Source organism: Ptychodera flava, chromosome 13, assembly GCF_041260155.1.
Source record: "Ptychodera flava strain L36383 chromosome 13, AS_Pfla_20210202, whole genome shotgun sequence".
Taxonomy (NCBI): domain Eukaryota; kingdom Metazoa; phylum Hemichordata; class Enteropneusta; family Ptychoderidae; genus Ptychodera; species Ptychodera flava.
Genome location: NC_091940.1, coordinates 27,496,627 through 27,524,123, shown reverse-complemented (window position 1 = coordinate 27,524,123; position 27,497 = coordinate 27,496,627). Strand labels below are relative to the sequence as shown.

Below are 27,497 nucleotides of genomic sequence, written 5' to 3'. Positions count from 1 at the left end.
AACTTTGTCAATTTTTGATGGTGTCATCTTTCCATATTCGATAGAAGCATAATTCTTGTCTGTTCGGTCAGGGCGATTTCGATATTTTGCAAAGAGGTGACGTTTAAAGCCAGGACTCAACAGTTTATTGGTGCTCATTTGCCGCAGTTACTACTACAGTAGGGTTCTATGAATATCTGTTCATTGTTTGATACGCCAATATCGTAATCCCCATCCTATGTTACTGCAGACATACCTTCAAAATGACTCAGCTGAAAGTTTTGTAGCCATCGCTGATTTTTTTAAAGGATATATATATATATATTATATATATATATATATATATATATATATATATATATATATATATATATATATCACTTTAAAATCATATCATTTAATGGCCAAAACAGTGACCATGAAGTTTGAATTTCCATTTCCACATTAATCTTGGTATGTTAGTCCTGTTGCTGTAGTGTAGCCTCCGTCGATTTTAAATTTCACTGAACGAACGCGGCGAACAATGATTGCTCCTTTCTCCATGTTTCTCTTCGTTTCTTTGTCCCTCTACATGTATCTTATCCTGTGTCTGTAGCTTCATACACAGTCGCTGTCACCATACGTCCATGCTGTCACACAGAGAATCTATCTCCCCATCCGCATGATCTATCTATCCATCTATCTAGCTATTTGTCTGTTTTTTTATTTATGCAAATAGCAAAACTGGTCGAGAGTTTTATAGCTTGTTCCGTTGTGAAAAAATACTCTGAATGACAATCACTGGAAGAAACTGGAATGCGAAATGAATTTCCTGGTCAACTTCCGGTTGGTCTAGCCTCGAGACAAAGCGGATCTCGCCTGTGTGAAACACTGCCTTTCTGAACACAGTCACTAGTGATCTATTCCGCTCTTGGACGTGTGTCCATATGCCCGAGAAAAAGAAAATCAGGAAACCAAATGGCTATTTCCTATAGGGATTATGCCACCATATCAGGCATATATGTACACACGTCTATGGGGCGCATCGTCCAAGAGCGGAATAGATCACAAGTGACTGTGGTTTCTCGAAAGAAGTTCAGCATTGTAATAAAGTGAAACTTTGATCATGACACACTACAATAATATCAAGAGATCGTTCGGAAAACGGGTAATGATTGGATCAGGTGACCATAGCCTGGGAGTTCCAGAAAATTGTCTGATTACACCCTCTTTCTCGTAATCCCATGGAAATTTGAAAAATTGAAATAATCTGCCTCGTAGTCGTTTTCGGGGCAAGGATATGGTGAACAGTAGGACGTTCGTTCGCTTCATTGCTTGTCAACAAGCAGAGGGTATATGCAGGATCAAAATGTCAGAAAATGAAATCTTCCGGGAATGTTACTTTACTACAAGTTATTGATGCTATGCTCGGACATTAACACTCGAGGGTCTATGGCTCGGAGAAGTGTTTTAGCATTCACAGCAGAACAAGGTCGATCGACACTCTTTAGCAACAGTAAAATTGCGCACATGCACACGTCACTGATATTAAAACCTATCTTTAATTAATGTTTTTATACTGAGAAGTGTGCCTTCACGATAAGTGCAGGTATAATGTGATTTCAAAAAGATGGAAAAAAGTCCATGGAAATTTGCCCTGTAAATTTTCTTCTGTAGTACTGTTTGATGCTAGAAACGAATCTGGCTCCATGCTTACACCGATACGTTGTACCGCTGTGCACAGTCCCTCTATCGATAGAGGGACTGTGGATAAAGAGACTGTGCGCTGTGTAAACCGCTGATGATTTATGCACGTCTAGGTAAACATGATCAAGTGTCAATGTACTCTTGTATTGCACGGCCAAAACCGGTATCGATTTATCACCTTGACAGTCCCTCCTCCAAGCAAGAGACGTCCTTTTCTAGTTCCATGGGTCAACCCATGGAGGTATATGGTCAGCCATAGTCCTTCGTGTGGAGGGGATTGAGGGTCAGTGAGCATATCATGGTCCGCATTGCCATAATGCTGACCAGAAAATTCATCGTAAATAATCCCCTCATTACCTAATACTGTGAGCAAACTAACTTCATTTACACTTCGCCGCGAAATACATACAGGTGGCGCTTTTCGCATCTGATGAACAGGCGTTGATAGGTGTCAAGTTACGCGTCGGCGAAGTTGTAATGTCAATTCTATGTAACTTTATTAGATCTTTTGGCGTCAACGCTTGAGACAGGATCACTTGGAACTTTTGCCACTGAGTAGGCCCTAGCTCACAGCCTCCCCTCCCCCCCCCCCCCCATTTAGCCAGCAGAGGGTCCGGGGGGAACTGGAAACTGTTTCCGTTGACTATGGTAACTCATTCAACATCGTCTCTTTTCAGTTGATGTTCACTTCATTCAGGATGGAAGACTCGTACGACTACCTGCACATCTATGACGGCGAGGAAGAGAACACCTACTTCGATGCGATGAGCTACACTGGATCCAACTTGCCCAGCGACTTCATCACCACGTCCAATAACCTGTACTTGCTATTCAGAACTGACAGTTCGATTTCGAGAAGAGGAGTCCATGCAATGTATGTCGCGTACTATGACGGCGGCTGGGCGGAACATAGAGGTCGGTACCACTGTACAAGGTTGGTTCACACAGGTGAGAATGGCAAGATTAGCTTCAGTCTTTCATGTTCGAATGTTTCACTTTTTTCAAAAAACATAAGACTGGCAACCTTAATCCTCCCTTTTTAAACCGGTTGACACCGGCCTAAAATTGTCTTACGTACTTCAGAAAATATTTTAAGTTACCTGATTTGAAAGGCATGTCAAAAAATACAATTTTGTTCATCCAACAATCAACGATACTTCATGGAAGCCAGTCGCTGGAAGCACAAATAACTTAAACTTTGTTTTGTGTTTTTGTCATCGTTTTCCTTCGTCTCATGTTTTTTAATCTTGCCTTTAACTTTCTTCGCATTCAAATTTAGCCTTCATAGCATGTTTACACACTCGATCTGTAGTTTATAAAGGGAACACTTCACGTAAGGAACGCATGCCATTAATCACAGCAACAATTCACTGGACAGATACTGAGCTGGATATGAGGTCTATTTGTAGATAATTATTAGATTGCGTAAATGTTGCACATATACATCTAGGAATAACATTACAAGCATATATAAATATCGGTCCTCATTTATCAAAACACTCACTGCTAAACGTTGCTTTTACATTATATTACGTAAATGAAATTGACAACGGCACGTACAGCAGTTCAAACAACAAGCAGACAAACAATGCTATATAAATAGCACGTATCCAAGGATACTGAGAGCAACAGCGATAACTTAGCACGTTATACAAAACATCCGATTGACAGTTAGGACTTGTTTTATTTTGACATCAGATCATTGGTGGAATTGATAAATGTGTCAAATAAATCGTAATATCTTACAGTGTGTCTTCCGATGAGCGATTTACGCGAAAAAAAAATTCAGCCTGAGAAAAGTCTCTGGATGTTAATTCACATTGTCATTTATACATTGTCAACATTGATTTATTGTGTATCATTCTAGCCTCCAGCAACACCGTTTTAATTATCTTGGTGAGCACCCTAGTACCCGTGGGCTTAATTCTACCACTGGCGCTGTATTGTTACGTTTGTCCCAAGAAGAAATCACCAGCTGTAACGCCTGCAACGGGAGCCACCTCCACAGCGCCACCAACGGCGGCCACATCAACGCCAATGACTACCACCGGTGTCAGGCGAGACATCAGAGCAGCACCGCCTTCTTGGTAAGAGGAAATCGCAGCTTTCGAAACTTGTTTGAGGAATTGTCTCAAGCTGCGCAGATTTCGTGATAATAATTCTTTCCTCATTTCGATTATTTTACACGGTAGCGTAACTGATCAAGCTCGAAGAATGTACGTCTAAAGCTTCGCAGCCTTCCATAGGCCGTAAAGCTAGCACTCTGTGCAGCAAAGTTAAAGAAATCAATAGTGTGCACGTTTGATTTGCCAGTAAAGATCAATGCAGGAGCTTTTGTTCTAAAGAATGGGCGGCAACAAGTGTTTTTAAAATCGTCATTAGTATAAATTTTTTTTTGGGGGGGGGTTTAACTATGTTTTTACTGTTTTCTGCAAAGTTCAATAATTACGTCACTAAGTCTCAAAAGCCATCCGACAAATGTATTTCTTCTTAACTCTTCCTATAATCGCGATTACAGCCACCCCGATCTTTTCTTCCTGTAAAGGTTTACGCCTCAAAAGCAAGCGGCATACGGCAACCAACCACTCCTGCCAGCAGGTCACCTGCCACCTGTACAGAACCAACAGTTCAGCCATCCGACAAGTTTTGCGAATACCCAATCGTACCCGTATCAATTCGAACAAGGAGTAGAAAACGACCCGGCGTATCCTCCACTTCCGCCACCATCTTATGATGAGGCCGTGAACTATTACCAGGCAACGCAACCTCATCTGTGACCATAGCTTCTGTATCAAGACAACTTAAACTGGTAGATACTTGTGATGCATTCATGTCACAAATGAGCCTGCAATTTTCTGAGATTGTTTTTATATAACAGCAACCTACATAATCAGGAGTGTTTCGTCCGGTTTGTCGATATTTTGCTCAGTGGACTCCGAAGTCTAGATTTCAAAATCAGTCTTCTTTCAAACACTTACCGGTAATGTGATGGGGGGGGGGGGGGGCATGATAAAGAGTTTGTTCAGGTTTTCATCAGCGTAACCTGATTCACATTGATGTGAGAACCTTGTGACTGTGAAATATAAACATCCAGTTAAAGGCGGTAATATAGGTACAATTTAATTAACCTCTAACAGACAGTTCTGCAGCGTAATGTTCACGTAAGTTGCGTATATAAAACAGCTTTAACTTTGTTATGAACGCCCTCGGTAATTTTAACACAAAATTTAATGTAAGGTATTAGGCCAAGTAAATAAATACGTGTGTTTCCGGCGATTAGAAAAACCCACCGACTCTGAGGCTAGACATGTTTTTACCCATTTTGAAAAAGTCTCGAGTATTTTTTCTGAATTTTACCGTATTTGTGGGTCTCAGTCAGCAAAAACAGAATTAAAAAATTCTCCGACGAACCTACCCTAATTTTCGGAGGCATGTTATTAATATTACACTTTATTTTAAGAGGGTAATCTGATCATTATTGTGACCTTCATCAGATCCCCCCTGAATAAGACGCAAAAAATACACTAACAGATCGTCAAATACACAGGCTAATCTGAGTAAGTTCGTTCATAACAATATTTCATAAAAAGATATCCATTAGGGGACGACTGCATTAACTTGCATGGTACCTGAAACCCCAGTCCTTGCCTGACCAACTCGGGTGACAAACAAAAGACTTTTAATCCCCAAGGTGTGAATGTTCCATTGTTATGTTTATCTAATCCAGCTGGTGCTATTGTAGTGCCATGGTAGGAAAGGCAGGTCAGTGAAATTGATCCTCTAGGGAAGTGGGTATTCATAAGTTAATGGAGCCTTCCCGTAATGCCATGTAATTCTGATTTTGGCTTGTTCAAGGCCGCACAGTTTCGGAAAAATGGGGGAATGAAATTCCAAATTTTTGTAGTTGAGATACGTTTGATTCGTTTGAAGTGCTGCGACACAGGGTCTGATATCATGCAATGGCTGTGTTACGATTTAATATATAGCAACTGTAACCCTGCTCGATCTTTTTCCCACCCTTATAGGCCACACACGGCTGATCCATGAATCAAAGTAAACTCGGTCTGACCGTTGCGACTTCTACCTTTCATACAGTGTGCGTACACTCGGTAAGGCCACAATCATGTGTTTCCGTTATCATGCCTAGAAGGAACAAGATACCTCTAGAGGATCATGGGTCGGCGGGGGAACTCTGTTTATTTTTTTTCACTGGGTGGTCACACGAATTAAGCGCCACCAAATTTTTGCCACCTTTTAAATAGAGTAGGTCTGGGTTACCCGAAACGCATACATTACCTTTGACAAAGCAACGTTCCTTGATCCAGTGTACGTAAAATTAGGTAGAAGAGGTCGTGCATAAAAAGATATGATAAAAAGTCCAAAATTTGACACATTTTTATATCCTTTCTTTATGGCATTTACAAAGTAGAGTTATTTATTGTTAAACGTACTGGCAAGCTTGACAAAAACATAAAAAGAAGGGAGGATTTTTTTCGAGTTTTTGAACTTAGAGTAAATGGTATTGAAGTAGTTAACTAAATATGAAAAACTACCTGCAATTTCAAATCTTTGTTGTGTAAACTTTTTCATGACTGCATTAAAAAATAAAAAAATAAAAAAAACAGTGTTTGTGTTTATGTTACTATGAAGCCACGTTTCAGTTACACACAGTCACGTCAGGTTTGAATTCATAAATTACACTTTTGACGTCATCAAGATGGTCAGCGAGGCCAACATTCTCACTATTAACATGTGCTATTTTGAAACCTACGCCTCTACAAATAGATAACGATGATGTAGCCTGTATAAATGGAAATAAAGAATCTATTAATGGATACTCCAGAATATTTGACGCGTTGCAAGTCAAGTTAATTTAGTAAACAGAGAAATGAGGGGCCCGGTATCTGCTTTTATGGATGATAAAATCGTATTCTGACGGACAGGGAAAGAAGCCACTGGTAGCAGGTACTTGATTATTATCCTGTAAGTATAGGTTCATTTTATTCCCAAAAGCTGTCAATGATGTCCTTTATAATAATAATAATAATAATTAATATAAGTATTATATAGAAATAATAACGCGAATAATAATAGGTTCAATTTCCGTGAAAATTTCACCATAAGGGTATTTTGGGTCGAACAGACCAAATATGATATCGATTTCACTGCCCCATGTTTCCATGTTAACCATTTTAGGGGTTGAAAATTTCAGTTTTTCTAATATCCCATGAAAAGTTACTTTGATTGATATGAAAATTACCTAGTGAGGGAGTTTGGGTCAGAGAACACAAAAACCAGACTTATCTTAATGTTTCGATTTGCCATGGTAACTATTTTGGGATTGAAAATGTTACTTTTTCCCTAATTCCTATTAAACAACTATTGATTGATGTAAAAAAATTGATAATAAGGGTTTTTCTTGTTAGCACACCAAAAAAACTTGATCACACTCATTTTAATGTGAGATATTTCCATGGTAACCATTCAGGAGTAAAAATTACCAGTTTTTCAAAGATTCCACCTAAAATCCAGTAACCAACAGAATATGTTATATCAAAGGGATATTTTGGGTTAGAAAGACCAAACATCCAGTGTAAAAATCCAGTAATCAACAGAAAATATTATACCAAAGGGTTATTTTGGGTTAGAAAGACAAAACATGATATCCACTTTTACTGCCTTGTGTTTCCATATTAACCTATTTGCGTTTTAAAATTTCAAAGTTTTTTCCAAATTCCATTAAAAGTAATCCCAGTTAGTATGCAAATGCTCTCCTAAGTGTATTTATCACAGCATGAACTCCAGGTTCATTTTTGTTTCATGTTGCCATGGTAACCATTTAGGTAACCACAGTTTTTTTTAAACCATGCATATTTTAGATCAGGGGTATCTTTTTTCGTTAACCAGACAAGAAAAGGCTATTTTACGAGATTCTGCCCATGAAGTGAATTTTCTAGTCTTCTTATGTGTATACTTGCTGTCTCTGTGCGTTGCTTTCGGCACCTTTTATAGTATGGTCTGGATAACTTCGCCAAATTTGCAAAGCCTAAAATAGTAAACAGACTGTCCAAAACGGGACAGCAGTATCACTTCACTTAATATGAGGTCGCACAACTTGTTAAACGCTATCATTATGGAGCGAAGTGAGTCCGTAGAACAGCATGTGATTTAATGTCCAAAAACTGTGGTCGTGTGAAAACTACACACTGAGTGTACGTACTGTACTGCAGCTACAACATGCAATGCATTGAATCGAAATACTAAGGCGCGGGATTGCCTCGCTATTTACAAAATAAATTCAACCGTGAAAAGTTCAAACTGAGACTGATATTGTCTTATTTCATACAAAGGAATGAAACGTAGACGACTCATCGTACTTTCAAATCTGTCCCGAGCATTCCATTGCTTTCAATGCACTCGCGCTTCGTTCTTCAGAGTCAGAATCTGACTCTGATTTGGAACCACTCGTGTTTGATGCCTGGGTTGCCTATGCGCCTTCAAGCTAATTCCCCTCGAAATCACTTTCTGAATTCTGGTCAACCATAGGCCCCGAGGGTCCTCGCTGGAAGCAACTGCAGCTGGGCCGCCGGTGTGGCTTCCTTGCCAGTGTTTACTGGGCGTCTATGAGTATGGAAAGCCATAGCTGCCTTATAATGTATGATAACTATATGTCACCCCAATTAAACATTACATGATGCAGATATGACATTATGCGATGTGGTTATAGCATTATGTAATGAGGTTATACAATTATGTGGTGAGGTTATAGTCTTGCGTGATGATGACATGCCATTATGTGATGAGGACATGCCGTTATGTGATGAGGATATGCCATTATGTGATGAGGTAATGCAATTATGTGGTGAGGTTATAGCCTTATGTGACGAGGACATGCCGTTATGTGATGAGGTTGTAGCCTTATGTGACGAGGACATGCTATTATGTGATGAGGACATGCCGTTATGTGATGAGGTTATGCCATTATGTGATGAGGTAATGCAATTATGTGGTGAGGTTATAGCCTTATGTGATGAGGTTATGCCATTGTGTGATGAGGACAACCCATTATGTGATGAGGTTATGCCATTATGTGATGAGGTAATGCAATTATGTGGTGAGGTTATAGCCTTATGTGACGAGGACATGCCATTATGTGATGAGGACATGCCGTTATGAAATGAGGTTATGCCATTGTGTGATGAGGTAATGCAATTATGTGATGCAGACAAGTCATTTCACTGTGTTGCTATTTCATTATGTATGTCTGACAAGCCATTACGCTGTGGTGTTGTATCTTTACGATGCTGACACCAGCCATTACGTTATGGTGACTCTTCATTATGATGTGATGTTACTTCTTTATGATATGAGGAGGGCGCTATTTTCTTGTCATTGAGGGCGCTCAATTTCTATTGAAGTAAAAAGTAAAATGGAGGACATACTGAGAAGAGCGAATCTGTCAAGTTTGCTCCCCAGATTTCAGGAGCAAAAAATCGAAAGTACAACTATATTGTCCCTGACCGATGGAGAGCTGACTCGATTAGGAGTCACCACCATAGGCGATCGTGTGAGACTTAGAGAATTATGTAGCCCGGAAGCATCAAGCGAGTATTCTCCCAATGACACAACTGGCTCCGGTACCAGTAGTGGTAGTGCCAGTGTTACTGCAAGTACAAGCCGCATCCGCAGGGAGCGATCATTTCTGTTTTCGCCTCATCAGAATCCAGCCGAACACAGGCGAAATCGAGGAAATCGTGCAAAGAAATGTAAAAGGACATGGACTGGACAGTTTGTCTGTCTTGCTGACCGTAACGCCAGTAGCGTCCCATCTTCTGAGATCAAACAGATACTAACTCGAGCTGGGTTGGGACTGAAACGACTAACTTTTGACAGCGAGTGTAAGAGTAGAGACTGGATGGACACCTTGATGTCCGATGCTGGATTCCCACAACTACGTGATTGTGGGGGTGTAGAATTGCTTCACTGTGCATATGCTAAGCAATTAAAAGTGATCACATGCAATGGTCAGTTCCTGATTTGAAAACTAATTTAGGCTCTCAGAGTAAGATATATATTAGACCCATCCAGAAAAACCTGTCTACGAAACCTATCAGTTCAGAGACTGACGAGACTTTGATTACTCAGACATGTATGGGCTGCAACAAAGAATTTAATATTCGTGAATTACGTGATCATCTGTGGACCTGTACAGCACGCTCTGATGAAGATGAAGATGATGTATCCTATGACAGGAATGAAGAACAGGAAGATCTGAACATTATTGATCTAGTGGATAACACAAGGTAAGTAAAATGCTATAAAAGATTTGCAATGTACACTTATCAACTTTGTGTTGTTTATATCCTTTATGCAACAAGTATCTAATTGTATAATATTTGTGATTTTGTAGACAAATCCACTCTCACAAGCTCAATGGGTTGCCCTTTGTGAACTATATAAATTATGAAAATTTGTTGTTGTAAACATTTTGAACAATGAAATATGATCTATTTTTATGAAAACTTCTATCTATATATGTACATGTATTTGCGTAACACACTTTATCTTGATGGCAAATAACAATAGTGTGCAGCAATTTCACCAATTTATACCAACAAATCAGCAATGAGTCAATAATGGCCTCGTTACCTGATGATGACAGTTTTTGTGAGCAATGAGTATGGTTTTCCCACCAAATATTCAGACAGAACAATCTTACATGCCCATGTCATTTATGTTTTGCAGCAGTGTCAATGAATCACATGTACATTGACATGACATGAGATTTGCTCATTGAATGATAGTTTGCAGTTGAGCTGCAAAGAAAGATGCAAAGATATTTCAATGTTATGTAAACAAATGAGATTAACTGTCTTGAACAAAAGCATCCCATTGTTTTTTTTTCATTTTCATTCAATGTTTTCATGCCTTAACCAATCTTGAATGAGCTTTTTATACTTTTGGCTTATAATCTTAATAACATTGTTGGCCTGTCCATTTAATAATCTCATATGATATAAAAAAAATTCTAACAGATCAAGTAATGATGTAAATGAGATTTTATCTTATGTACATACCAATGATTGTATTGTCTGTCGACAGGTCAACATTTAGGTATCAGTTACCATACTTTATTATGCTAATGAAAGTATTTTAGGAAGATGATCTAGCTGACGCGAGTCTGTATTCATGTATCAGTATGTCATTCTGTCTGTCCATTCAGTTTTCTCAGAAATTACAATTAGTCCATGTATAATTCAGTGTGCTGATTTATCATGGTTGTAGGATGGAATTTCTTGGAATTCTTTAGTTCTATGTTTTTCCTTCTCCAGTGATACTGCCAATGGTACCACAAATATGATACCAAACATGGATGTCCAACAGTCTGCTGCTGCTTCAAATCCTGATAACACTGTAAGTAATTATTGGTGTACACAGCAAGACAACCAAAGGCAGATTACAGTACATGCCTGTAACAGCATCTCATGCAGAATTGAGGCAAAGTAGCATTTATTTATGCAAAGTATATTAATGAGCATTGTTTATTTATTTACATTTGATGATAATGACTCATTATGAATGGTGAATATTCATTTGTATCAAGCCTGCACTGTACAGTATGTGCAACAGGGGCTGACCAGTACCTGTATCAGGCCCTGAAAAATAACCTCTGTTACAGAACCTGTATAAATTCAGATTTTAGGGCTATATGCACAGTCCTGAATTAGGCCTGGTGGTGAAGGACTGTACACAGTGCTGTAATTTCTGACTGTATCCATGCAGACCTGAAATCACAGAACTGAAACACTGGCGTATGTACAATGGTGTATCAGCGTTGAATTTACAAACTAGGGCCTGATGCAGGGTCTGAAAATTTGCAGGATTTCATGTGTGAAAATTTCAGACCCTGTCACAGGTCTGTGTTCACGGTACATATACGATCCTGTAATACAGGTGCTGTAAGAGGCAGAGATTTCATACCTTGTCACAGCACTGTGTGCACAGCATTGTATACAGCCATACATACAGCTCACAGCTAGTACTGGATACAGACATGTTCTGTAGCCCCTGGTAAAACCCTGTGGTGTCTTTGCTAACACAGACCTATACTGCAGGCTATATCAAGGCCTGTGTAGGGCCTGTCAAAGGGAAGAATTTTTTCTTTTGCTGTGAAAATGTTTCACTGTGTGTGAAATCCTGATTTTATAAACATATTCCTTGTTTCACTTGCCTCACTTTAGATCTCACACTTTTGCAAGGAAGCAGTTACATTTGAGAGTAATAAACAAGATTGGATCTGTATTATGAAAAGAAGATAATACAGGACATTAAGGAACAAAGTCACTCATTTTTGACATAATTTCTATTACTTCGGTTTCTTTTTGAATATATAAATTTTAGTAATTATGTTTTTTCACAGAAATGGGTTCGGTCTATGTTTGACACAGCTCATCTTACACCCTGTCCATGGACACAATGCATGATTCCTGCCGTAAATGAATTTTTGGTGTGAACCAAAATGGTATTTTATTATAATTCAAGTGTTGTGGCCATGTACTGGATAAGAGTTGAGTTGTAACAACTTGCCATTGAGAATATTTCAGTCAGTTGAACAAAATAAATAATATTTCATGGGAAATTCAAATAACTGAAATAAGGGGAAAACAATGAGTAAGTTTGCCCTTTCATAAAAGATATGTAAAGTTCGTCTATCCTGAAAATTAGATTTTTGAAAGTGAATAGTTTGGAAATAAGTTGTGAAACTTAACCATTAAACACACAAGGTATTACAGACAAAAGTAGGCTTTCTATACCACCACTGTGAGAGAGTTTGTCAATATGGCTGTCATGTGCAATATAATACTTCAAATTTAGTTTGCCAACCTCTTTTGATGCAGCAACAGTAAGGCAAGTTGTTTGATAGATTGATTGATTAAGATGTGTGTGGTATTTTTCAGTGTCTCAGTGTACACATTTCAATAGTTTTTTCTAAGTCTGCATCTGTTAACGGCCCATCAGCTGGAACTCTGCAAGATTTGTCTAACCTCAAGATATACCTTCCAATTTTCTCAGATGTCCATTGGTATCTATAAATTGAATGATATAGAAGTTTAAAGACTGATTTTTATTAGTCCCCACGGACGGTGTCTGTTGGGACTTATAGGTTTGGTCATGTCTGTGTGTCCATGCATGCATCTGTGCGTCGGTCCGTCGGTTCACACAGATATCTCAGTGATGCCTGGAGTGATTTCATTCAAACTTGGTACAAGGACTATTTCTTATGTCATACATATGAACATTGATTTTTTTTGTGATCCGATCAAATATGGCCATGTGACAGACATTTTATTAATAAAGTGGGGACTATGTAATTGACAATGACTTTTTGAAAAAGACCTCTATTTCTAAAACGACTGTACTAAATTTTATGAAACTTTGTAAAGATATTTGTCACACAGAGCTCTGATTGTACACAGTCAGTATTGCACCAATTCATGACTAATTTGCATATTTGATGAATTTTTGTAATTAGGGTGATAAGTCCAGAAATACTAAAATAAATTTGATGAAACTTGGTTCAGATCTTTAGCACACAGTCTCATATTAGTGTACAAAGACACTAAGCATTGTTATGGGGATTAATTGCCAATTTGCTTATTTAATGTACTTTGCTAATCAGTGGGGTATCTCCAGAACCACTGCATCAAATTTGATGAAACACGGTACAGATATTGATTTCTCAGTACCGTAATACTGAATGAAGACTTTAAGCAGTATCACGTCAATTAATTGCTTATTTGCATATTTGATGAACTTTCATAATTAGTGTGCTATGTCTAGAAATGCTGTATCAAACTTGATGAAATTTGGCACAGCTGTAGATCTTTTGGTGGTGTAATGGTGTGCATAGATATGTAGTAGTATCATGTTAATTAATTGCCAATTTGTATATTTACTGAATTCTCGTAATTAGGCTGACACATCAAGAAATAGTTCATCAAATGTCATGAAACTTGGTACAGATGTTCAGCTCACATTGAATGAAGACATTTACTAGTGTCATTCAGATTAATTGTTAATTTACATATTTAATGAACTTTCCTAATTAGGGGGCTATGTCCAGAAATACTGCATCAAATTTGATGAAACTTGGTCTAAGTCAGTTGCTGTGACCAAATCTTTTGGGTTGGAAACGGTAGCCGACTGGTTTTGTGTGACGCCTAGCAGCTAGGCGATGTTGCCGTGAGTGTGTGGGGGTTTGAATCCCGTTTGGGTTATAGTAAAAAATATATTGGTACAGATGTTCATCTTCCAGTACTGTAATACTGTGCAAAGACATTAAGTAGTAACATGTCAATTGATTGCTAACTTGCAAAGTTGATGAACTTTTATAATTAGTGTGATATGTCTAGGAATGTTGTATCAAATTTGATGAAACATGGTACAGATGTTGATCTTCCAGTAATGTAATGGCATGCAAAGATAAGTGGTATTATCATGTCAGTTAACTGCTGATTTGCATATTCAATAAATTTTCGTAATTTGGCTGATATAGCGAGAAACGATTCATCTGGCAGCCCACATTGGTTTTATGTTGTCACCACCATGTAACTCATCTTTAATCACAGACCCAATCAATGAACAGGACTCTATGCTCTCCGAAGACTTGTAATCAAAGTACCGTTTAACAAGTGGGGACTGTGTCATCGACGATGACTTGTTCATTTTAAATTACCGCTATTTTCAAAATCTTGCCATAGAATTGTTTGTGAAAGGAATGAATCTCTTGTCCTTCCTTACAGTGGGTTGTGTACATGCACCCATTAGACAGTTGATCATACCGTGAGGAGGCTGTCATATTTAGGTGTGACACTCATTTATCATTTGTCTTACTGAAATCTCCCAATGCTGTTGAACTTTGTGGATAATCAATCACACTTGAGTAAACGTCTGTGAGTAAGAATATGTATATGAACTTATTTTTATCTGAATATAAAATCATAAAAATGATGTCAAAAGTTGCAGCTCATGGGCTTTTAACCTGATGTACATGTATGAAATAAAAAAAGTGTATATCCTGTAAGTAACTAATGCACAACCATATTTACTTTTAAAAAATGTCAAGCAGTACAGGAGACTAAAAAGCTCAATAAACACACTTGGTGTCAAACACATAATGTATATATACTGACATATAATACATACATATGTTCAATTTGTTAATGTAATGAATGTTATGTTTCTTTTTGTCTAGCCAATGGATGACAGTTTACCAAAGGAGGAGACTGTGGATGATGTAGTGACTGCAACTTATGAATACTGTAACACAAACAGTGTATCAGATCCAGTTGAAATTTTGAAAATTTTTCAAAGTAAAATGGTTACTGGTCGGAAATTAGACATAGAAGATTCAGCTGTTCTTGTTGAAGGTGAAACAAATTTCATTATGGTTGACAGATCTAATATCTTAAGAACAGCAATAGATGAGATTTGTTTGATTGACAACCCAAGACTGACTTTGGAGGTGGAATTCTATGGAGAGGTATGTAATTAGCTTGCATGCTTTCTATGTTAGAGTTGTCAAGAACAGTATGTCATTTTTTCAATGATTTTTGCCCTGTTTGTGAACAGTACATCTCTGCAACAAAAGAAAAATTCATTCTGTTCATCAGTAAATTATTACTAAATATTGCTATGCGTTGAATTTTAATTGGACATCACTAGGTAATGAGACTAATACACATCTACAAAAAATTTCTTCCAGTCTGTTCGTTTTTCAACACCATGGCGGGAAGTATCAAAGGTGCTCAATTTGTTGCCGCAATGTGTGTGTGTGGCTGTCTGTCTGTCTGTCCATCTGTCTCTCCATTGACGGATTTGTTCCACTCATAATTTAAGAACCATTGAGTCTAATGTCATCTAATTTTGTATGTAGCATTGTTATGAAAAGCTCTAGATCTGATTAGATTTTGGTGGGTGTGGCTTACTAATGAAGTGTTCATTTGCATATTTAATTATATTCTGTAATTAGGCCATATCACAAGAAGTACTCAACCAAATTTAGTGGGACTTTGCACATACTGTAATCATCTAATGGCATCACTATGATGAAAGTTAACATGGCTTGTTAATCAATTGCTCATTTGCATATATATATATATATATATATATATATATATATATATATATATATATATATATATATATATACTGGTATATGAGTTTCATTTGTAATTTAGTGAATTTGAGTAAGTAGGCCATATCTCAAACATTACTGAATCAAATTTTTGGGATTTTGCACATACTTTGATCATGTGAGTGCAATAATATGATAACAGTTCAGTGGGCAGTGCTTGTTAATTAATTGGTCATTTGCATATGTAATGAAATGTAGTATATAGGCCATATCAAGAGAAATACTCCACATTAGCCTTCACAGCATGTAAAGAACTTGTATTTGGTGATGTGTGACACCGTAAAGGACTATTCATTTTATACCTTCCTTGCAATATAAGACATCATTTATTATCTTCATATCTAATTTTAGGCATTACTACTTGATTACTTGGACCCTGCCAATGCCATGTCGAACTTTAATTTTCTATTGTTTCGTCATATATATCTTCAAAGTTTACATGGTGACCCCATATTTTATTCAATATAAAGTCCAACATATGATAAATAACAGGAATTCATTTCTTTGCCTTTGTACTGTCTTCCTAAGCCACGCCCATTAACCACAGTGTCCACTTAAAGCGCAGTGGTCGTCGCGCTGCGCGTGCGTGATTTTTTTTTTTGATAAACATAAATTTTTGTAAACATAAGTCTTCTCAACTTCAATAGGAGTGAGATGGGAACAGTCCCCCACTCTGTTAAGGCCTTTGTAAGACTCAACATCATGCAATAGTAAAATATTAAGATCAAAAACGAACTTCAGTGGTGTATTTCTATCTATAAACTCGTGTAGAGCTACGAACATCGGGACACTACACTCAGCACATGTCGCTGAGTTTACTGCACGCAGACACAGTGAACAAAAAGGTTTGATCTCGCGCGATCACGTTGGTTGTACACAATGCTATGTACAGTAGGCAGTGAAAATACATAACTAAAATGATCAACGTTGCCTATATATGTAGACCAGCAACAAGCACAATGCCTAACACAAAAATTACACTCAAGACCATGATCGGCAAGCCAGAGCAGGACACGAGAGATGTTGTTGGGAGACGGTCACCGCGTTGACGTACACGGATATAGAGAATCCGGTCACACAACCTACCGGCCCGCGACGACTTGGCCCACAACCAACTGTTGATCACCATGTCTTACTTCTCCTAGTATTACGTGGTAAGAAATAGTAAAATGACAGGAAACAATAGACAAAACGAGCGGGTTTTCGTGGCATTTGGCAGGAAAATTGCACGGCTACACCGTGCATAGACGTATCGAGAGATCCTGTGCCCCGGCCCTGTGCACGGTCATGGCAGTGATCCAACCGCTAGCTGGTGTAGGCCTACCGGTGATGGGCAAACGTCGTTGTTGTACCTCCTGATTGCCGGGTAGGTCTGAATCCTTTTTCAAGTGAGATAACCCCCACATAACAAGAAGACCTATGAAAGGTCCTTCGCTTGACTTGATACCTGTACGATCGGAATTCTCGTTTGCACCCCAAAACGGGGTAAACTTTGTAGTTGAGTTGGATTCTCCACAGCCGAGTGAAGCGCGCCATAGACCCGGTTTGACACGGACGTTCATACAGACCACGGAACGGAACAGATGCAGAGATGTTTCTTGCTGCAGCGGGCATTGCTCTGCGAGCTGTAGATTTATGTAGTTTGGGTTGTTGTCTTTGTACTCCTGTCGGGCCTCTTGAAATGAAAGCTCTCGTCCTTGCTAGCGATGTCGAAAACTAGAGCCCGGTCGTTTATAGTCTGTTGGCGTATACATGCGTACATGCGTACGTCTCGCTCTATGGCTCGAGCGATAACAGTAGCCGAGCCCCATTCAACTGATTCAAGAAAATCATGAGCAAATGTGATCTCAATCCAGCGTGCAATTATTGTTCAATATTCAGCAGATATTTAACTTAGATTAATTGACCTTTTATCGCGTGTTACATTTGGTTAGTTGGTATATATGTGACAATTCAGCCGCCATTTTAACAAGCGGCAATATCGCAAACATTACAATCAACCCGTAACATGTGCGGCGTTCTTGGATTTGTTTACAACAGAGGGGGACCCCCTCAGGAGGATGCGCAGCGCGACGACCACTGCGCTTTAAGTCTCACTGATTGAGTCCTAATTTACATAATGTTGATGCACATGTTGCCCAAAGTGTCATATGATTATTTTCCTTGATATAATGCACATTGCATTACAGAAGTATACCTGTCATAAATTGTTCATGAATAAATATGTCCTTTTTTTACACTCATCTATGAAATTACTTACCAATAATTCTGCTACCAATTACAGGAAGCCAGGGACTTAGGTGGCCCAAGGAAAGAATTTTTTACTGAAGTTCTACGGGAAATACATGACAAGTATTTTGAAAATGGCTTAAAACAACATCTTGAAGAAGACTATAAAACTGTTGGCGTCATAATGGGTAAGTTGTACAATATTGCAGTATTTAAGAGGCAAGCCTTGTCTTGTTTCTCAAAAGTCCATACATGTACTTGTGTTGTACTACTTACTTAGACAATGATTAATCAATGCAAGTAAGTGGGAGTACCCATACATCTTGTCTCAGCCTCTCCATTTGAAAATCACAGCTGATCATGTCTGAAATTTAAACATGCAAAATGTGTAATATATGTTGACTTAATAATGTGTACAAACCTACCATGTCTAAATGTCTCATTTTTTAAAGTCAGATACAAACCTTACCCTAATATGTCAAATTAATAAAATTTACAATTCAAAAGTGACTTCAACTAAACAATATCTTATATGTAAACATTAATTCATTTGATTGCACATGTTAGACCAACAGGTTTGATTTCAACATTTATGGAAAATTCCTCTGATTTGACAATTATTATTAGTTTCATAATAACAAACAATGCCTTTTCACCAACTCACGGCAATCACTTCAATTTACAGGAAAAAGGGTCCAGTTGCAGTTCTGACTCAAATTCATGGTGAATACTCACAGATACAAGGACTGTGCTTATTTTTTATTGTGTGTTGAACTTGTCCTAAAGAGTACTAACTAACATTCCTTTTCCATAGAAAACAATTTTCTGCTGGATACAAAGTGTGAAATAGCCTTTTTAGCTACTAAAGACTATAGTCTATAGAAGCTATTGGGATGGGTATCCATCCAGCATCCATCGTCAGTCTGTATGTATGTATGTTTGTGAGGATGTCCGTCCACTCAAATATCTTGAGAACTGCAGTACTTACAGACTTGATATTTGTTGTGTACCAGTAGATGAAAAATATGACTATGGCAAACTAGACTTTTTTCGTTGTTTGATATTGTTGAAAATATGCAAATTAGCTCAAAACCGTTTTTGGTAAAAAAATTGTCTTCTTCATAAGTGCTGGTCAGACAGCTTTGATATTTGATATACAGCTCCCTAGGAGTAACCTTATTTAGATTTGTTCAAATTGTGATGGAATATGCAAATTTGTATTTTTAAGGCATTTTTTGTCAGTTTTGGTCAAAAATTCTTTAAAAATCTTCATCTTCAAAATTGCTTTTCAGACAGCTCTATATTTCAGGTGTAGGACCCTAGGCATGGCCTATATCAAATTTCTTCAAATTGTGTAGAAAAATGCAAATTTTGAATGTTTAAGACAATTTTTGTCGTTTTTGGTCAAAAAAAAAAAAATTTCCACAAAAACCACTGATCTTGTACCTTTGATATTTGGTGTACAGGTTTATAGGGCTGATCAAAATATCATATATTCAAATCATGATGAAATCTACAATTTTGTATTTTTTAGGCAATTTTGCCATCTTTGATAAAAATTTGGTTCTCAAAAATTACATGTCCCATAGCTTTGATATTTGGTACACAGGTTCCTAGGCTTTATCGTACTGTGATATATTGAAATAATGATTGAATCTTCAATTTTGTATCATTGTAGCTATTTTGCCATTTTTGGTCAGCCCATCCTGAAATGAATTAGCAAAGATAGCCATCTTCTTCATCAACATGTGTGCCACAAAAATTATTCTCTTCATAACACAGCAGAGCTCTAGTGGCTGTTAGGTGGCTTGTTTCTTCAAAACTGCTGGTCTAACCGCGTTGATATTTGGTACCCGTATATATGATGACCTTAGTGAAACAATTTCATAGAGTTAGGAAATACTCGATTTTGTGTTTGGAGGGCGATTTTTGCCATTTATATGTGTATATAGGGTATATAGAGGGTCTATAAGTATGAATCATACTGAAAGAATTCTTCTGCCGTAAGAATATTGCCAAAGGACCTCTGCACTTGCTATATCTGATATTATAGTATTATATCCTCTCTGCCGTCCATGTCTAGAGTAGCTTCAGGGACATTGGCCCTATGTTGAAAAAATGTGATTTTCTAGAGTCCAATTCAAACTTTTCTTTGCAAGACTTCAAATGAGTTTTTGTTACTCAATGTATAGGATTAAGTACACTACAAAATGGAAGAATTCCACAGTTCATGGGTGAAGAAGTTCGACGAGAGCTATTCCAAAGCCCCTTTCCGTCACTATGTATTGAGCAACTTAGACGAGGATTTGACAAACTTGGCATTTGCAAGGTGTGTCATATACCCCGGTATTTAGCAACCAGCTTCCGTATTTATAACTGTTACGTACACAACAGAACTTTTCTGGTATTTCTGTACTCGCATTGAATATTTCAATATTGCTATTTATAGCCATCATGGATAACTTCCTTGTTGGTTCTTGTTTTGTGAAACTGTGAAAAAGATGCATGAGCAGGCATGATTTTAACATCTATGTCTTCAAAGGGGCGGTTATAAAGTACTTGAATGTCATTTTGGCCAACCACATGTTACACGACTTTGGAAAAATCTGGAATGTTTCCATATAGTGCTTCGTGTTTTGCATGCGAGAAAAGCTCCAAACAAAATGGAGCTGTAATGTACCATGTGATCAAGAGCAACCATTGTTGTTATGGGTACATCCATTAGATATGCCAACAATATGAAGATATACAGTTGGCCATTTATTCGTTATAGGGTCAACAGGGCTAGACATATCCGTAACAACAATGATTTGCACATGATCATGTGATACAAAGCTCCATTTCATTCTGAGTTTTTCTCTTGACTATCAGTTAACAATACACAGTACTACAAATATACTGTGATTCGTTCTCATTTGTACCATCAGAGATTAGCCAGTAAAGCCAGTCACACGTGGAGGGAGAATTGTAGACCACTAATAAAATATTTTACAATGTACTTTTGAGACTCTCATTGTCAATTACCATTTCAAATGATTTTTATCTCATATTTGGTATATGTATGTATATAAATACCAATAAGAGCTTATATGGCGAGTCAGTGGCGTCTGTATGTATGTATGTATGTATGTGCGGATGTATGTCTGTCACACGCAAAAAGTTCCCAAACTGCCTTACCTACGTACCATCACAGTATTTGGTCTACAGGTAGACCCAGGGGTTGAGATGTGACGTTATTCAAATGAACATGCCAGTGTCATAAATATGCAAATGAGGTAAGAAAAAGGGGAAATCATGCAAATGTGCAGGAGTGGTGGCAATAGTTCTTTTACTGGTTCCATGATGCAGTGCGCGCCAGGGTATACAAAGCGTACGTTACGCATAGAACTTTTTAGCCGTAGGGTACACGCAGGGTACGTTACTCATAGAACTCTATGGCAGATTGCACCCTGACCTATATTTTTCATTGCTGATGGTTAGAATATACACGGGGTATTATTTGACATTGCAAATTTATGTCATTCTTATATAACAATCTGTTATGCAAAAAAGTCAGTATGTTTTTGTTGTTTTGAGTGTATATATGGTGTTTTATATAGCCACTGCAATGCATTGTGGGATAACTGGGAAAAGGTCTATAACTGAAAGAGCCCACACACCTGAGTTGGAGATTCTGTAATCTCTAACCTATTTGTATGCAGTGTACCTATTATGTATAGGAGTGGTGGCAGTGACTGAAACAGGCTACTCCACTGACCATGAGTCATTTCCTGTCATTGCTCATGAACTGATACATATTGGCAGATCTGCTGAAACCATGAAGGACTGTGTACATGTTGAATATTCCTCTGCTAAGCCTGTTCCTAAAGTTGACCTCCAGTACCTAAAGTTTCAGACCTTATTTACTTTTGTCATTCTTGTTTTTCTGGTTTAAATATTTCTTGATGGACCAATTGAAACCAAATATGAGCACACTGTCCCTGATGGTATTATTTTAAATCATGCATTAATGAGAGAGGAGATACAAATTTTATAAAATATTCAAGCAATTGCATAACCACTGTACAGAAAAGTTTATAGTAAAACAGGGATACTTGAAGCACCTGTTTATACTAACAAAAGATGCAGATTTTTTCTACTGACAAGACAACTTTCAACAGAGATTGGCCACTGAGTACATCTGCTTGTTTCCTCCGAAGTGTGACATTTACAGTACATGCATACTGCGCTTTCTATGCCATTTAAATTTTGATTTTGAAACTTAATTCATGGCAATTCCTCTAAATACTTTTCCTATATAAAAATTAAATAATTTTATCCTTGTCAGTATTTAAAACAGAAAAAGTTATTAAAATGGTAACCTTCGATGGTACAAATCATGGAGAATTGTGGGTAAAATATTTTAATGTGCAATAGACATGCTGGCAATAGTAACCTTACCAAAAGTTATGTGCATTTTCCAATAGTTTTCATGTAACTTAAGTACTGGGGTATGTGTCCTTTTGTGTTCTAACAATGCACGTACATGTAAAACAATTTTAGTGTTAAATCATATTGCTATGAGAGTTGTCTTATAGGTTACATAATTTGCCTCTTTTTACAGCTTGCAAAGAAATTACCGCTTTTGCTGCATTTATTTGTTCCAAATGCCAACAGTGCTCTAACATTTAGAAAGCTGAAAACTCTTCTGAAGCCAAAGTTTAGTCCTGAAGGATCCAATAATCGAAAACATGAAAATGATGTGTATACCATCTTTATCGCTTATATGAGAGAAGCTGCAGGCAAGTACTTTTACTGAAATAGATTCTATCACAAACAAGTTTCTTGATGTATTAAAATATAAATTCAATGAATATTTCATATTAATCATATGCTAAGCTTAATGGTCATAATAGAATGTACTAAATAGTCTCAGAAAAAGAAAGAACTGGTCTTGTCATCAAGTTGTTTGTTTACTTGATGGACAAACCAAGCCACTTTAGTGTAGCATATGCTCTGTACTGTATCGATGTTAAAAAAGTCATCAAGACATGTAACAAAAACAATGCTGTCTTCTTGTTTTCAATTATCATTGTCATATCTGAGACGGGTCAACATACAATCCTATTTGAAGAAAGGCAACTGAAAATATAAACTAAGGTCAAACCACACATTATGCTGATCATCGAGCTATACTACAGTACTGACTGAACTTTTATGTCTGCCTCATTATCCAAATCATTTTTTGACGACAAAGTTAATTAATTGAGGAGGCTATCTTGTCGGGCAGGCATATAAGTGACGTCATTTCCATAAAGACACTTCCGTAACATTTTTTTCACACTGTTATGTAACAAAAACAGAATTGCAGAGTAGTAAATGCTTGCTGAAAAGGATTTCATGCGAGGAACTCTAGAAATATCTGTAGAAAGAAAGGAGAGGGTGTGTTGTGTACATGAAATGATAACACAAGTTCAATATACTGTACATGCCCCTTTGTGGGAATTTACTTTTACTGTGCATGAAAATGTTGGGTGCGGCAGACCACCCATATAGTTAGATGAAGTAGTTTTGGTCCCAAGTACATGGTGTTATTTCTTTGTATAGCATTAAACAGAGTGAGGCAAACAAATTTTATGATTTACAGTCTTGTCAGTGTAAATTCCGTGCATGTTGGACTTGTGAAAAATACTCATTGTGCATTTGTGGAGGGAGATACCATGCAGTTCGACAAGTAGTAATGCCTAAAATTAGATTTTAGGCATTACTACTTGATTTCTTGGACTCCCAATGCTGCTTGCAGCTTTAATTTGTTATTGATCTCTTAACATGATGACTCTATATATTCCATTTAATGGAAAGTCCACAAGTTTTCTGTTTTTTCTTGTACACCTCTTTGCCACTTTGTTCTTTTCTCAAGTCATACCAATTAGCCACTGTGTCCACCTAAGTCTCACTTTGCCTGTGTTTATAAAACATATTCTGTCTTCATTGTAGGTGGTAGGAGATGTGAAGGTGATATAACATTGAACCATATTCTCAAGTTTGTTACTTGTGACTATGATGAGCCTATTCTGGGATACACAGAAGGTCCAGCTATTGATTTTTATGAAGTACCAAACAACGCATCTTTTTTGCCAACAGCAAATACATGTATCAACATGCTGAAGCTGCCAAGAGCTACCCATGATCATCCTCTGCCGGACAAAGACACTCTGTTTAAGCTGTATGATTATGCATTTTCTTGTCACTACTTTGGTGCAATATAAATGTATAATCACTTCTTGTTGCCTGAAAAGACTTATTCATTGGTTGTTATAATTTGGCAGTATTTCTTCAACAGACATACCAAATATCAAACAAACACCTTTCCCATTGTCCAATTAATAGAGCTTTGCAGAAAAGGGATTTATCATGTTATACAAAAGTGCATCAGTGCTTTAAGGTATAATACATTGTGCTTTCATGGTGATAGTTTTTAATTTTTACTTTGTAACTCATAAACTATATGTGACTTAATTTATATAATTGTCTTTCCTATCATATCATGACAATGTAACTTACTTCAATATTGGTTTTGATGGTCTTTTCGAAAAGTCCATCAAGAATAACAGTAATTGTTCTGTTTCCTAATTAGTTTGAAAGTTCATTATATACCTTTTAAATCAGAGAGTTTGTTAGTCCCTGCAAATGAAGTCCGGTGGAGTTATAGATTAGGTCCTGTCCGTTTATCTGTCTGCAGCCATTTCTGAGATAGCCCTGAACTGATTTCGTTCAAACTTGGGATAAAGATAAACTACTATGGTATACAATACACATGTCAATTAATGCTGTGATGTGATACAATATGGCTGCGTAACAGCAAATTTGTTGCAATTCTTTTTCATGTCTTGGAAGTGTAACAGTAACTTAATGGGACAAAGCTGGTCATTTTTCATAAATTTTGTTTGATATGAGCTACTACTTATATTGTTTGACTTGTTGAAAGATATATATTGAATGAATGGGTGACCATGCATATATTCGACCCTGATTTTAAACATGATAAATGAAACCATGGCGAAAATGAATTATTGGTCATGACCATCAATTCATTTTCACGATGGTTTCATTTGTCTAAAATCTTGGTCGAAAATATGCATGGTCACCCATTCATTCAGTATAGTCACACAATATAAGTAGTATCTCGTATCAAACAAAATTCATGAAAAATGGCTGACTTTGTCCCTTTAAATATTCCTGAATCAATTTTGTTTACACTTGGCACAACAAAAACTTATCATTGTGTTCAAATGCCTTTCAATTTATTTAAATGTGGCACACAATTTTTTGAAAAAAACAGTTCGTCATGTTACTGGCTGGTATCATTTATTGTGCTGTTTGGGTATTTAATTCAAAATTAGGTAGAAAATGTACCATATTTAGGAGGATGCACATTGCAACTAAAATGTCAGGAGTTTGCTTGTAAATGTCATTTTCCAATGGTCAGAGAGCATCACAAGTTTGTTTAGGCCGTAATCGCCAAAAGATGTCAAGTATTACTATTGCCATTGAAAAAACCAATGGCCATAACTTTACCCTCCCGAATGCAAAAACATGGCTGCCACATTACCATCTTGATGTGATTTTTTACATTAAAAATTCACCCCTTGCCCCTGTATTGAGGCTGCAATACATATAATTCAGACACCATAATTCAAATACCTTAATCAAGCGGGGACTGTGTCATCAGCGATGACTTGTTGAATATTAATTTTCATCATTCGTGACTAGAAAGAAAAAATATGTTTTGACTTGTACAAGGAAAGTACATATTAGGCCTTAAATGTGTTTAAAATATCCGTATGTGTTTAAACAACATTTAGTGTACAGTAGGTAGAACTTGATTTTTATTCATTAAGTAGCTATTTGTTTAAATGATTGATTGAAAAAAACGTGTGACAGGGTGAACTGTTGAGAGTTCAGAATTTGCATTTGTATGTCGTATAACTTTGTTGAGGTAGGGAGTGGGGTGGGGCTTGGGAGTAGGCACTTGTGAGATTTCTTAAGGCAACACCAGTTTCATGCTGATAAGGTCAATGATATTCTTGGTTTTAAATTGAAAGCAAATTAAGGACAGACAGAATCAAGCTGAAATATAGAACAACAATTGTGTTTGGTGCCTTCTGATGATGTTTTCAATCATTTTGACCCCTTGAAAATTGAGTTGACAATGTGAATTAGAATCCCATCCAAATGTAGAACAGTAATGGGAAGATCTGGTATGAATATTACTTGTATATACCTGTTATCAGTGCATGTGTTTAAATTGTCATCACCAGTACGGTTAGTGATTTGTAGATATGGTTGGGACAGTGGTGAGAGAAAATGGCCAAATTTTTGTACTTGATAGAGGTTTTTATTCAAATTAGGAACACAAACTTGCAAGGTTTTGCCACTGATTTTCTCAGATATGCAAAAATGTTGTATAAAAGAGTCAAATACTCAAAGCCCCAATTTCGATTCAGGCAAACTTGTGTTATTTGCTCTCATTTCAGATTTTTGAGACAAGCTTTTAAAATCAAATTAGTGTATTTTGAAATACATTGAAATTGTTCAGTCTATAAAAGCAAAAATGTTTACTTTTACGGTGTTATGTACATCAATAGCCAGGTACCTAATCACTCAGTTAAAAGCAAACAGCGTTGCTTTACTTTTTCTTTGATGATTTTTGTTGATGACCTTTGATGAAGGTTGGTTTTGTTTTGGGAATATCATCAGTGAAATACCACTGAGAGTAATGAGAGTAATTGCATTGACAACAGCTGATTAATTCAGAAACTTTCACACTTCAAATTTATTTCCACCATACATAGCAACTTTTGTTCTAAAATTCTGGACAAAAGTCAGTGATCGAAATAATCGGTGGCAATGGTGGCATTTGCCACCAAAAACTGTCAATCTGCCACCACATTTTTTTTCTGGTGGTATTTTTCTGCCACTAAATTTTGGGTCATCATGTCATCGATCCTACAGCTTGAATGAAGGAACACTAGTCTGAAGGAACACGCTATGTCTGACGGCGGAAAAACTCATTAGCCAAAAAAAAACAAACCCAAACTAATTGCGACATTTTGGCATGAATGAAAACACAGCGTGAATCCAAACTTGTGATTGGCTAATCTCCATATCGATGACAGCAGCTTTTGTACACTGGACATGTTGTTGCCCTCTGTGATAGCCGCATATGCAGTCGTACGGCACAAGATAAGACATGTTGTGACATTTTGAAAACAAAGCCAAACTACAGCCTGCATGAATTAAATAACAATAAATACTTGCAATTCATTAACCAGTACAGGGCTCAAAAATTCCTATCGCCCGACGCCCGTGGCTAGTGAATTTTGCGTTCGGGCAAGTAAAATCAATATGCTTCCCGTCCGACGGG

The 27,497-nt window shown here is 37.2% G+C and overlaps 2 protein-coding genes across 2 annotated transcripts in view; both read left to right on the top strand.

Moving 5' to 3' along the window:
- Positions 1-6,530: 6,530 nt before the first annotated feature.
- Positions 6,531-27,497, top strand: part of LOC139148731 (solute carrier family 28 member 3-like) — a 47,147-nt gene continuing 26,180 nt past the window's right edge. The window contains exon 1 of the mRNA XM_070720203.1: positions 6,531-6,648. The gene's annotated coding sequence lies outside the window, so the exon portion shown is untranslated. The remainder of the gene's footprint in view (positions 6,649-27,497) is intronic.
- Positions 9,696-25,233, top strand: LOC139148035 (uncharacterized). Its single transcript, XM_070719302.1, has 7 exons — positions 9,696-9,968; positions 10,998-11,079; positions 14,921-15,208; positions 18,147-18,279; positions 20,284-20,420; positions 22,695-22,872; positions 24,068-25,233. Exons 1-7 carry the CDS (start codon positions 9,817-9,819, stop codon positions 24,337-24,339), a joined length of 1,242 nt encoding a protein of 413 aa, XP_070575403.1. The 5' UTR covers positions 9,696-9,816; the 3' UTR covers positions 24,340-25,233.

Excerpts from the sequence above, each read along its gene's own strand:
- LOC139148035 (XM_070719302.1), top strand. The coding sequence starts at position 9,817 with ATGGGCTGCAACAAAGAATTTAATATTCGTGAATTACGTGATCATCTG. Across the intron at positions 18,280-20,283 it reads AACTGTTGGCGTCATAATGG|GATTAAGTACACTACAAAAT; the intron begins GTAAGTTGTACA and ends CTCAATGTATAG. Across the intron at positions 22,873-24,067 it reads TTATATGAGAGAAGCTGCAG|GTGGTAGGAGATGTGAAGGT; the intron begins GCAAGTACTTTT and ends TCTTCATTGTAG.